At 42.4% G+C, this 14,053-nt stretch overlaps 1 protein-coding gene across 1 annotated transcript in view; it reads right to left on the reverse strand.

Moving 5' to 3' along the window:
* The window catches only part of Dscam2 (Down syndrome cell adhesion molecule 2), an 81,135-nt gene extending 67,088 nt beyond the window's left edge, over positions 1–14,047 (reverse strand). Inside the window, 2 exon segments of the mRNA XM_070665423.1 lie at positions 13,615–13,717; positions 13,720–14,047. Of these exon segments, the coding sequence (XP_070521524.1) occupies positions 13,615–13,717; positions 13,720–13,935 (319 nt within the window). The 5' untranslated portion in view covers positions 13,936–14,047.
* Positions 14,048–14,053: the final 6 nt, after the last annotated feature.

Genomic DNA, 14,053 nt, shown 5'->3' on the forward strand with positions numbered 1-14,053 from the left:
CGACAAGTAGCATTTGTCGCGATGTGGTGGCGACTTTGGGTGATGAAAAGATCTTGGTGAAGTCAGTTGGTACAATTAAATCTATAATAAAGCTAATTATAAAGCTCGTTTTGAAGCTATTCCCTTGTGCGTTTGTTATTATAGAGAACTTATTTTTTTTTGTACTTAAAAAATGAGCGAAATAGAGAAAAGGGAGGAGAAAGTTCGATTTTGACGACATATCTCTTATCAATAACGTCGCGCGGGAGGTATAACTAGACATGTACTTTGATATTGCGAAGCTGGATTACGTGCCACCCATTCGACTGATACAATTTTCTTCGATATATACGGCTAGGTTCTTAAGAAAGAGATATATATTACGGGACGTCTCAGTTATACAAAATATACGCTAGAATCTCTCTTCGTAACGGGACAATTTTCTTACCGTCACCGAGTTGACGTAAATTTTTAATATTTCGCGAAAATTCTTGCCGGATGTCACGCCGGGCCTCGGTGGCTGCGAAAGCGTCCCAGTCCCGTTCGATACTCACGCCGGAAAGAGAAAGAGGAAGACACGCTGTTGCGTTAGCGTCTCGGAAAATTTATTTCGCGCGCGACTAAGGGCTCGTATATTCTTGCGGGATCAGAGGGACAAGCAGCGACACTGGCACAGTGTCCCGCAGCATCCCGTGAATCCTTAGGATTTATGAAAGGTCGTTCCCACCGTTCCAATCTCGCTTGTCGAGGTGCGGAACATCTTGACGGTGGTTGATCACGTCGCTTCCGCGCTGACCGTTGGGTGGACTTTAGTCAAGAGGGAACTTCTGTTCTTAATATTCGCGATAGCTCTTGTCCTCGGCGAGATAACTCGAGAACGGACAACGACGAATCGGTACGATCTGCAATTGATTTTAAGAAGTCTTTTGCCGTCTTAATAAACGGCGAACCGGATTTTTTTGTATTTCGATTCGAGTTTCGAGAGGGGTATTTATTTCGCTGTCGTATACGCGTACGTCAAGAAAGCGTGTTCTTCCGAACCGCTTTTGATAATGCGAGAAGGGAGAAAAGAACGAAGGATATAAGAGAGCGTTTTTACGCTTGGCCAATGTGCATGCGTGATGTGTAGCTTTGGCAAGACGAACGGGAGAAAAAGAAATATCGTGACGTTGTCGTGTCAACGACCTAACGCATTTTTAGTAGCGAAGGAGGATCACGTTGTAACTTGCAAATGTGCAACTACCAACCTGAGTCGTGTCTCGCTTTATGATCAAAGCGTAGAGTAAATAGTACGTATTTCCTATGAAAACGATCTCCGTTACCGTTCAACCGGCAGAACCAAGTTTTCTACAACTGAATTAACTCTCGCATTTTTTATTTTATTAGTCTACAAGAAAGATAGAGAAAATATGACCTTAATTACTTTTTTATTTATATAAATTAAAAGAGAGAGAGAGAGAGAGAGAGAGAAATTAAATTCTTTAAACGCCTTTCTTACTTTTTAATTGCTTAAAATAATAATTATTTGAAAATAGTTTATTACGTTATAAAATAAAATAAATATAAAAAATATTTTAATTAATAAAATGTCTATTACGTTAGGTAATAAATTCGGTAATAAACTTGAATTTTTATTTTCTGCCGTCGTTCTCGATCGGAAAATTTCTCCTAGCCTAAATATTCCGGTCACAATGACCAATCGCCCCAGTTTCGACGGAGAAGCATTTGTCCCGCGATCCGCGTTCGTGTGCGCGATCAGATCGGAAGATATGTCCCCGAGGACGTTTACATCGGAAAGCGACAAGCATCGCCGGCGACGGTGTTACTTCGGCGGTTGCGTCACCACGAGAGACAGGTGGATGGATGGGTAAAGCCGCAGGAGCGACGAGTTTGGCACAGACGAGAAATACGTTGCGGAGTGAGAGAGGGAAAGAGGGGGTGAGCGAAGGGGTGGCGAGGGGAATGACTAAATGGGGTGCCAGGGGAGGATCTCTTGCATAGTGAGAAATATATGTATACGAAGAACGCGAAGGTGGCAAAGACGGAGAGCTAGATATCGGTTATTCCCAGGTGCGCTCGTGTCGGATCTTGCCGGCGACGTGAACGTCGGAATTCAGGAAGAGTCGGGACAGACGACGACTACGACGAGAGGTTTGGTATCGAATTTGCGTCGTATTTACCCGAGGAAGGCGTCTCGACGCCTTCTTCCGGCGCCCTTCGACCTGCGGAGAAGGGTCCACACATTCTCCGCCCGTCGACAATCCGTTTTCGCTAGACAGCCACTGGGAAATCGTTGGAACAGCCGCCATTTATTACCGGCGCTCGTAACCGTGCACTTGAACGTTTTATTGCGAACGATTATAAGGGAATTAGGTTAATTTCTCGGTAATATGTGCGATTTCATAATTCATAAATATTAGCGGTGATTTGAGGTACGCGGAAATTGCTGTTAATTTACCGATAATTTTTAATCGCAGTAAAATCTGCCCTCGTTTTAAAATTATTAATTTTTTTTTTTTTTCTTTGTAAATATTATTGTTACAAACAGCTATAAAGAACGAAACTTTAATCGACTTTGATACGATGCTATTTTCTGCGTACGTGTATCTATTTTAATCATTACGCCGCTGCTTCACGCGAGGTAACTGACGCTTGCTTGCGATCGCGGCAAGGTGATTGCATCGCGATTTCCTCGTGAGATTCTCCTTGCTTTTGGCTTTATGCATGGGTCGTGCCCCGTCGACGTCAGCTCTTGTCGTCGGACACATCGCGACTGGCCCTGAATTTAAAGTTACGCCACTGGTCGCTTCGATAGGGAGGGAAGTCAAGGGAGGGCTGGGCGAAGGTGGATGAAGAGAATCGGCGATAACGGCTGGAAAGAGAGGTAATGAGAATGAGAGTGAAAGAGATAGAGAGAGTCCAAGGGAAGTAGAGTGACAGGAAAGGGGTAGGTCGTTCGAGAGGGCAAGACAAAACCGTGAACCATCGACCCGAGAGTCGGACGAGCTCTCGGACTCGTTATACACTCTCCCCGGCTCTCTTGTAGCAGGATGCATCTTCGTGCAACTGCAGGGACGGGGTGCGACCGAAAAAGTAAAGAAGACGGAAAAGCTACGGTTACCGCAGGGGCGCAGCTCGACCCCTCGAGGGTATCGCGCGGTACGGTTTCCCTCCCACTTGCTCTTTTCCTCGTGATGGACGTTGAACCACCTGCAGTTACAGCGACGCGTGATACGCACGTGATGCTAAACGATCTATAAACAGCGGGTGCAAGTTCCCGAGTTTAAAACCGAAGTTCAAAACGTGTGCGCGAATTGCGTATTGTCTGTTTGCGAAGCGGAATTTTGGACAAGTATAATGTTGAAGCGCTGTTGCACAAATTATCAGAATTTATTAACTAGGTACATGTTATACATGGATATGTATATGTATATGTATAGTTGGTATACGTGATATGTTATATCACTGATTCGTTTATTTCTTCATAAGGCACGATATAAAAATTGAAATGAAAAATTCTTTTCTCTTTCTTTCTCGTTTTTTATTTCGCAATATATCTGCGTAATCAATAATTCATTAAAAGTCGAAGAGGTACACGTTATCGCTTTAGTCGCAAAAATTTTTAATAAATCTTTTTAAAACGTGTTTGTTTCTAAAAAAAAAAAAGAAAAAGAAAAAAACTATAACAGTCTTCTACTTGGGAATTAAGGTGTTTGTGTTCTCGGTAGAGTCATCAAATGGAAGAGTCTTGTAGAGGACTCGAGCGAATTCACGTTATACGTCGTTAATAGGTGAAATAATGACAGAGCGACGGCAAGGGTCGTTCTCAGTTTTAGCAATCCCATGGGTAGTGGCCGTGCGCGCGGCAGTTTCCAGCGAGTTCCGTAATGAAAGATTCAACGGGCAAGAGGAGCGCGCAGGAGCTCAGACACCGGGAACGATATATTGCTGTAGAGTCGCGTTTCGTCCAATTTGCGATTTCGAGGTGAGTGGCGGGATGTGCGCGACTCAAAGAGCCGCTGAAGTGACGTGACGGGGCACGAAGGGGAAAGGGGGGTGGGGAGGGAGGAAACGGTGGAGGCTCGGAAAAGGAAACGATGGGAGATCCGGGACAGAGAGCGGGGCGGAACTGTTTTTCGTATTTTATCAAAAGCATCGTCCATTTTTCAAGCTTGGTTCCGTGATGGCGGGCGGCCGTGGCCGCGGGCATCGTAGTGCACCGCTCTCGGCAGCGGCGGTATGAATATTAAATGACGAAGCTCGGCGAGCAAGGAGCGAGGCAAGGAAAGCAAAAGAAAGACTTTAGACGGGGAAGCTAGCGAGTGTCATCTCTCATCGCGATAAAAAAAAAAAAAAACTCGAAATCTTTTCCGAAACGATTTTGGCCTTGGCTCTCTCGATTGGTGACTACAAAATGCCATTAGCAGATGTTTTTACACTTTGTCCTAAAGATATCAATTTCGAGATGCAGCTTTAATGTATTTCGAATCGATTATTACGTATGTCGATGATGAAAAATAGTTAACCGTAATTTATATTTATCTTGCGAAGGAATAAAGATTATTAAAACATTTTTCTATGAATAAAGAAAGAATGCAATTTTACCGCTTCTATGTAGGTCGTTTTTAACTCTACAATCATGACTCTGAAATAGCTCAGGAACGCGAGGCGCGCGTCGTTCGAAGAGCATAAAATTCGTATCTTTTCGATGAACGAGAAATAACTTCTCTATCTTGCTTCTGCTCCTTAAAGAAGAGACGACAAGAAAGAGAGGGAGAGAGAGAGAGAGAAAGAGAAGGAAGGGAATGGGAGTTAATGGATATCGAGCGACTACGTCTTCCTCGGTCGCTGCTCCTTCCAGCTTCTTCCTGAGGCTGTCAAAGGGGGACGCGTGCGAGAGGACTGATAGACTGATTTATCCCTATCGCTGATAATGGTAGCAATACGCGCGATAAGGACCCATTCTCACGTGACATCGAGGGTCGCGAAGCGTAACGCGGCGATGTAACAATATTAGTTTTCAATGTCATCGCTTTTATACGTATTAATCAGGAATATTCAATTCTCAAAGAACATTTAATCAGGCTGAAACGAAACGAAACGAAACGAAACGAAGGAAACACCGTGAAAATATAGAAACTTTTATTTGCAGAATGTAAAACGTCGATTTTTGAGATATTGACTTTGCGAAATGCATATTGCGTTTCGTAGTACAATTTTGCTCAGTACGAACAATGAATTCGGTAAAACGCGATATTGCATGGCGTACTTTTATTTAAAAAATATTAAACGTGCTTTTTTTTCTGCGAGATGATTGAACGCGTTTTTTTAATGCATTTAAATAGGACTTTTATATATAACGTAACGTTATAATATATCACATTACTTACTTGTTCTCAATTAATTTGTTATTTCTGAGCTCCCTATATCGCGTATATGTATATACGGACATTTAAAGATACACGAGGAACACGCGAGAGGATGAATTCTAGGCTAATCCAAAAGACATATTTGCTTTGGAGATATAATGGATTATAAAGCGTACATTTACAACACCCGGGATAATTTTGTTTTGCCATTACATTCGTGTGAATTACGATAATATTGTAATTGTTCTCGTAAGTGGGTGTACAAACCTTGCATTTTCAAACAAATACTTTTCGTTGTTACATGCGCTCGCGCGAAAGGTGTGTTCAATTTAACTTATACGTGCGTTACAAATTGACGGGGAACAGTGTACAGGATCTCAATAGGCGACGCTTCAACGTTATTTCCATGGATAATAGGATCCTTAAAGGGTCCTCATCCAACGCTATTCCAGACGCCTGCGAGTTTCTCTAAATGACATTAAAGCACACCGCGAATTTCAATTTCGCTGTAGGAAAATCGCTCTAATCAGTTTCCCCGGGAGAGAATCGATAACTTCTAACATCAATTTCCCCCGTAACTCCGTCGAGATCTTAATAATACCACTTAATCATTCTTCCCTCTCTCTCTTTTATTTTTACCTTCTTTTCGATCTACTTATAATTACTGATTCGAATAAATAATTAATGTATAAAATAATTTTAGAGGATTTTTTTTTTCTATTATTTTGAAATAAAATTTAAATCTCTTTCTATATGCCTAGTATCAAGATTCAAAAGTTTGGAAAATATAAAACTCGTCGAAACTCGTTAGTTTCGAATTTCACATATTTCGCATCGTTAATTCACGTTATGTACAATAATTATTTCGACACCAGCTGCAACTCTTTCGAAGCTTATAAATTTTTTTTTTTTTTTTTTTTTTTGTTACGTCACGACGTAATTACTGACAGTAAGCTGATCCGCTGCCGGTATTGCCGAAACTTGATTGAACACGCGCGGATAGATGACAGGTCCATTGAAATGGCGCGATTAAAGTACCCCTACGGCGTTAGTGCATGCTGCACAACTAAACGTATGTAAACACGTTTATCCTGGAATAATTCAGCAGTTAACGGTGTAACATTCGACGTGTGCGTAGGCTAATCTCGCCGCTAAAGGGAGTCACTAAACAGCTCGTGTACGTATCAAATCTCTGTTGAAACCGCCGAGATCGCTCGTGGGAGGGGCATCGAAGACACTGCAGTCATTTCGTGCGAAAGGTAAATTAATTGTCGTTGTGTCAGCAAAGGACTTTCGTCGCGCGGAAATTTACATGGTTTACGGTCATCTGTATTTGCACGGCGACTTGGGTTATTACTCCGAGCGCTGTTCCAGAAGCGCGTTGAGCGCGTTTACCGTAAAGATAACTGATAACAGAGCTTTCAAGTACGCTACAGCGTTCCAGTGCACGGTTGCTTTTAATTCCGCATGCGTATCCGCGCTTTCCTTGCAACTCGCTCGATATCACGGTCGAACGATGCCGTTACGAATACAATGGATTCATTGCCATGCAAATTTGCTTGCGTTATGTGCGTTACATCTTAACTATGTTCCCTCTTGCGCACGATCGCGGAAAATTTCATTGGCCCGTGACTGAGATCCGGGTGCAAATCAGCGCTTTCAACTTCGATGAAATACGGACGGCGATAAGCGCCAGTGATCTGTTTTATTATCACTTTGCATTTTGCTGTGTAAATTTACATTTTTTACTTTTTTTATTTTCAATCTGTGACGACAGATTCCAAGAAATTGCTGTACAAAGGAACGTAACGTTTTGCGAGAATATTATATTTTATTTAATCGTATTATAAGTAGATTTTTATAAATATCTTTGCCTTTTATTTCTTCTTTGTATGCCGAAATCGCATGTTTTACAAGTCTATTGAGAAACGCGCTATTGAGCATGGAACGTGCAGGAGGTGCGTGCACGCGTCTTTTGTCGTGTTGAAAGCACCGATGAAAAGCGATCTCAACGAGTGAAGGTAAACGATCGGTCCACTTGTAATACCAACTGGCGCGCTCGTTTGAAGACGCGAAGGGTTTAAAGAGAGTTTAATCGATGATCCGTCGTAGGGGATCAAGTCCAGTTCGTCGACGGCGTTGTTGAGTCTCAGGGGTGTTTTGGCCGTGCATAAAACCGTTTTGCAAACCTTAATTTACGATCGAGGTATTATTCCTGGCATATAAATTTAAAACTTGACCGGTCGCACGGTTTTTGTTTTACACGTATGAAAAACCGACGCTCTTTGTTCGCAATACGATCCGCACATGCATGGTTATCGAAATTTTGCAGAAATTTGAATTATTACTCGAGCTCGAGCTTAACGTAAATGTAATACGAATTTTTGGTGGTTTTAATTTTTAATGATATTTCGTAGACGCCAATATTATCTCGACTATACAAATATTTTAGTTGCGATTTCTCTCCACAAGTAGATAACAATATAATATAGTCAGACTTGTCAAAATATGAACGGAATAACGTTTGTTCTTACTTGCATACGTATGCGTCTTATCTAAAAAAAATTGGGGTTAATAAGAGAATTAAATTTATTAATGCCTTTTATTAATTTTATTAAATGATATGCTAACACGCCTACATTAATATTTTTAATTTTTTGTTACAGCCTCCGGCAAAATTCTGCTACTCCGCTGGTCTTCATGCAGACCGGTAAGTCACATGATTTTTCTTTTTTTGTAATTTTCAATTAGGATCTGTTAAATATTTTACAAGATATTAATTTAAGGGAAAAATAATTTTTTTTTAATACAAAAATACATAAAATAATTTATACAATTAAAAGAAAAATGTTTTTTCTAAATTCCTTTAAATTAATAGTTTAAAATATTTTACAAAAATTCTTATAATAATATCGATCTCGTAAATACGTCAAAATCTTATACCTCTCTGTTCCGAAATCCCTGCTAAGTTTATTGCGAGCGTTTAAGTGCACCGTGAAAGATATTTGAGCGCGACTCCGAAAGTTCGATCGTGATAAAACCGCGATCGATCGTTTCTCGCAATTTTCGTTCAAGTTGCCACCGACTGGCTCATTTCCGCTTTCGCATTTTCACAGTAATCTGCGAGCGTTTGTTCGCAGAGAATCGGGTATGTTGAAAGACGAGTTATTAAATTTGCGTTGCGAACTACCACGGGCGACTATTTCCGAGCCTGGAATTCTCCTTGTATTTGCGAGTGTCATCGAGAAAACGATCAAGCGTAGGGGGAGGAAGCAGCAGGGGGTGGGTAATAAAGAAAACCAGCGGTGGCGTCGTGTCGTACAAGAGAGAGAAGGTGGCGGTGGGGCGGCGATGATGGTTGGAGGGAGACGATTTCATTATGACTCGGAACAAAATCCTCTCAAAGCGAATCTCGCGGGAAAGAAGAAGAGTAAGAGTACCGGCTATAGTTCGCAGGCACAGTCTGAAATAATCCACCGGCGACGACAGAGTAATTTCAATTGTAAATGCTCGCGTAAAACTTTGGAGCTAAGAAACGGCCAGCGTTGAATTCCCGCGCCGGACTTTGCGGCATGACGTATCTTAATCGCTATTTCACTGGCTCCGCGGTAATTCGAAGAGAACACGCGGTTTTCTGGTATTTGCGCTGTTAAGTAAGTAATTCCACTTTTTTTTTTTTTGCGGTATTTTATTTATTATTTTTCGTTGCCCGATGGGGATTAAATGATTAGGTTTAGCAATTTCTTTTACGTTAACGACAACTCCGTCGTTTCTGTCAATCGTACCATATGACTGAAAAATGTCAGGTAAAAATTGTGGTGTTTGTATCTTTTTTTTTTTTTTTTTTTTGTTTTAATCAGAATATTCGTATTCACAATGCGTACAATCTGTAGATCACGAACGGATCGTACATCCATCACGTATATGTATCATCATTTCCGCCTATATCGGTCACTGAAACCCTTCTTCGCGCTTCTGGCATTCCAATAACGCGTACGAGATCGCAGAACGTAAGCGGCAGCTGTGAGATTGAAAGCTTTGCCCGATCCTCACGCTTTGAAGTGAGGGTGGATATCGAGATGTACGAAAGGTAGAGGAAAAGAGAAAAAGAGAGAGAGGGGAGGGGGGGGAGGGAATAAGGGGAGAAAAGCAGCACAGGAATAGGATGAACATCATGAATCGTAGAGGAACTGGAGGGTTCCTGGTTAGCAGCTTTCGCGCCCTTTCCTTTCCTCGTACTTCGTCGCTTCGTGTCTCGGCCTAGACTCCGAGTGCCGCGTCGGTCTCACGGCAATACGAATCAGTTTCCTCGAGTTTATATTCATAACGAATAAATTATTCAGCCCGGTGTCGGGATTCGAGCCCATCGGGATGCGTAGGCCCATCACGTCGGCCCGTATTATCCACCTAATCGGAGAACGTGCCGGCGAAAAAGCCCCACGTCTCTTTCAGTCGCGGACATTCGCTCCCCGATCGATATAGCCGGCTCAAATTTCGTCGGTTATTTTTGTCGCCGCGCTGCGAGCGGAATCGAAATTGAACCGGAAAATTTTTACGCGCGTTAATTATCTACGCGCAGTCGTGAGGCGCGATCTTATACATATAATTATCAAATATTTATTAAAAATTTACTTCGTTATGGCGCGAGAAAATATTCATCTTTTCATGCACTGTCATATTGTGTTTTAGAAATGAGTCTTGTGAAATGGTAACGATTAATGAGAGCGCTTAGAATGCTGAAAAATATCAGCTTTAGATTGAATAGCGGTGCGGTGGAAAATCCACGCGCTGTCGCAGGCATGCCTTTCCGGTGTTTCCGAGTGAGAAATAATTAGCAGGTTTCATCATCCAGCACGTATGTCCGCCCGCACGTTGCATGCCGCGCTTTGAATGCGTCACCTCGGGAAGCGAATATCGCACGTTTATTGCAACGCCGAAAAGTACGATCTACTGCGTTAAAAGCGCACTTGAAGCAATAGGAATAGCTTGCACGAATTTTCGAATTGCTGATTTTCGAAAGCTGTACTAACGTTTAATAATTAATGTCAGTCTTTTCAAAAAGTTACGATAAATTGGAGAACGGTCGGTGAAGTCACTTAAACATAATTATCTAATCGGAATTGAGTTAATAAGTTTTATCATAAAATAGTGGAGAAAAAAAAAGAACTGAGTTAAAATCAAGGGGATGTAAAAGGTAAAAGTTCTTCTCCCCGACAAAGTTTTTTTTTTTTTTTTGGTTGAACCTCCTAGCAATTGATCTTTTCACACTTTTCACTGAATATTAAAGAAAAGTGCATGTTATTGATGTTGAAAGTCTGATGAAGATTGATGCTTAAGTCTCGTCCGCTCAAACTTTGAACTTTCTTCTCGACTTCACTTTCTATATTTCAACACTTATCGTCCGATAGATAATTCCTACATTCTTAATTCTAACGTCGAGCTTTCCGCTGCAATTCTCGAGTATTTTATATCACAATATTAGAAGGTTACGTTACGCGCGCGTTATCAAAGAGAAACATTGATAAAGCGCGAAATTGGTCAAACTTATCTCTGATTTTACGCGAAAAGTCCTATTTCCGTGAGCAGAGGCGAAATTTTAAAAGATTCACCGTCAGTTAAATTGTTATTAATACTGATGTGCACATCTGAATTTTTTGCGCGCACGAGAAAAGTAAAATCAGGAAGAATAAACGGAGGAAACGTTACTTGATACGGGCGATGAAGAGGAGCCTTATTAAGGGTGACTCTTCCGCCCGCCTGAGCGCTTAAATTTCAGAACGTCGTTCCACGAAACATGGGCGACATCGTTAAGGCACGACCGTTGAGATTAAAGGCTTTCCCGGATTCGAGAGATTTCAAGTCTGGGATTGTCCGCAATTAGTGCGGAACGAGGGGGGTAAAGCAGCGGCGGCTGCCTCGGCGACAACGATGGCGGGCTCCTTCAGGAAACTACGTAAAGCCTCCTACGCGAAGAAAAGAAAGTAGAAATGTTAACGAGAGGAATCTTAAGACGCGTCGCGATCGTTATCGACCCCTCTTCTTTTCTACGGGCTGCCCTGAAAGATGATTGCATTCGCTCCCAGACAAACGTGCAGCGGGAAAATGTCGAGAAGCTCGTAATTGATAGTTATTCCTTGTACATGTCTCGAGTTTATCGTCTTTATGTATCATTAAGGGAGTTATTAAGGAGGCAGGCGGTACGGTTGACTTTCGCGATTAATTAACGTCCTTAAGCGAGATAAATGAGAAGCGCAGAGATCGGAGCTTTTTACACGCTCTCGCAGCGGCGCAATTTTTCGTTGACCTAAATAATTTTTAAGTACGCTCGTGAGCACGGACGAGATAATTTAATGGTCAATATTATAACGCGAATAATTCAGATGTGAAATGTAGCTCTTTTTTCCCCAGTACTGTACTAAATAAGGTAAAGTTTCAATTTTCAATAACGCAATAATACATGGACTTGATATACGTATAAACATATAAATAACAATAAATGGATATTGAGAAAATTTCTCCGCGCGTTATTTTCAGATATTCATATTTTTCAGCATACGAAAACAACCAAAGTACTTGCACTTGAAAACAGAAACTTTTCAACGTTATTTACGTTATTAAATTCATTATTCGCTTTTTAGAATGGTAATGCACGGTACGTGTTGTAATTGCTTTAAATAACGATCTCATTTTACAGAAGGTAAAACATATTAAAACTGTAAGGAGATTAATTTCCGGGATGGGAGAGGGTACAGAAAATGTTGCATTGTCAAATTGGGGGTTGTTTCAAATGAGGACTTATTAGCAAATATGCGCATCCAGTTAGCATCGTTGATACTTAATAAAATTGGAGTACTCTCGTGAGTTCCGTCAGGCGTCTTTGCGCTCGCAAGACGAACCTGTTAACGTGCAGCTTCGCGAATTAGATTTTCGTAAGCGTTGTTTGCTCGCACGCGCCCGTGCACCGCTCTATCTTGTTTCCAGCGAAACTTTTGCAAAGCTCACCGCGACTATAGACACGGGAAAAGCACGCGCGCGCGCGCACACACACGTCGTGTCACACGCGGCGTTTACACGCGCGGGAAGTTGGACGGCTGCGCTGAAATTGTTTCCACGGGAAAATAGTATGGACGTGCGGTAACCGGCGTCGCGATAGCGCCCGCGGATGTTCCACCGTGACGTGAAACTTTCGCAGGAGCAAATTTACACTTCGATCGCTTCAATTACACGCTGCGACGTCGTCGGATACCCGCCCCTGCGACCGGTTGGTTTTTATGCGGCAGCTTTCCGTATCTAGAGCACATTGACGCCGCTTGTATAATGCGAATCGCGACAACCGTAACGAGAGATCACGATCCGTCCGATCGGTTGACAATCATCGGCGCTTCGCAAGTTTTATCGTACCCAAAACGTGACAATTTCGACGAGAAGCGGTACGTAAAATTTACGGTATGCGTTATTCGCGAGAGTCACGTGCACAGCGGGTCGTAAAGTCAAAATGAAAAATTTTGTTCACGCTAAACTCACGCGGAACTACGTTTACGGTATCCGCGATATGAGATACTCGGGTCGTTTTTTTCTTTCTTTTTTTTTTTCTTATTTATTTTTTTTTCTTAATAAAAACGCGTAACATTTTGTCGCAATAGTAAGAGAGCGTTTTTCCTTTTTCGTTAAATTTTTGCGCGTAAAATACTTGACGGCGTCGTTATATTTATTTAATTTAATGACTTTAAATACGTATCGATTTCCGTTGAAAAGCTCGCGTCCTCGAAATAAGCGAGAATTTAACGGAGATAATAATCCAATCATCAAACTGTATCAATGCACATTTCCGATCAAGTACGATGGAGCGACAAACGAGCTCTTGAGAGCGTTATCGTGAAAAAAGGCAAAAATCCCTGGATCAGCATGCACATAATATAATTCGATATTCTGTAGGATGAAGAAGTTCGAGCGAACGCTCGTTTAAATTCACTCTCCTTTTTGAGCGTCAGTCGCACCAGTAATGTCACTTTTAGTTAACTAAACTTTCGGGCTTCTCGTCTACAGTGAGTGAAACTTTCGTTGAAAACTTAAAAAAAGTCTGTTAAAAAATGGTCTATTAATTTAAACCTAATTTCAATCGACGTGCGAGTATCAGTTCAGCAGATCCGTTCGGCGACACGGACATCACATGTCGTCTTTCTTAATTTTTTTATTCACTATAAACGAATTGATCGTAGCGGGAGACTTGCGGTAAAAAAAAAAAGGGTATTAGAGGAGGATTTACCTGCGAAGATTAGGCAGCGGGCCAGCATCCTTCGATCTTGTGGTCGAATCTCACGTTCGACCGAGCTCGGCGCCGAGTCCTCAGAGACGAGCAATGACGTACGTCCAGTTCAGCGTCACCCTGAATCTTCGTGATTTACCCGGGGTATCGTCGGGTAGCTGCCGGATCGTCGCCGCCGTCGTCGTCGTTGTCCTCGCCGTTTTCGTTCTCGTTGGTAACGTGTACGACGCGCGACGCTGGGACCCGGTGCTCGACGACGGAAACGAGCGGCGTGTCGTCGCGATGTCGACGGCGATGCTGCTGCGGGTGCACGCGGTGCATACACGGTGCGCGAGATCTGTCTAAAAGCCGGACGATGTTTTAGATATCTCGCGGCGAATTGCGACGGGGGCGGCAACGGAGGTCCAGGACTGCGGGGAAGGTAAGGGGGAGGTTAGGA

This window comes from Cardiocondyla obscurior, linkage group LG13 (genome assembly GCF_019399895.1).
Source record: "Cardiocondyla obscurior isolate alpha-2009 linkage group LG13, Cobs3.1, whole genome shotgun sequence".
NCBI classification, from domain to species: domain Eukaryota; kingdom Metazoa; phylum Arthropoda; class Insecta; order Hymenoptera; family Formicidae; genus Cardiocondyla; species Cardiocondyla obscurior.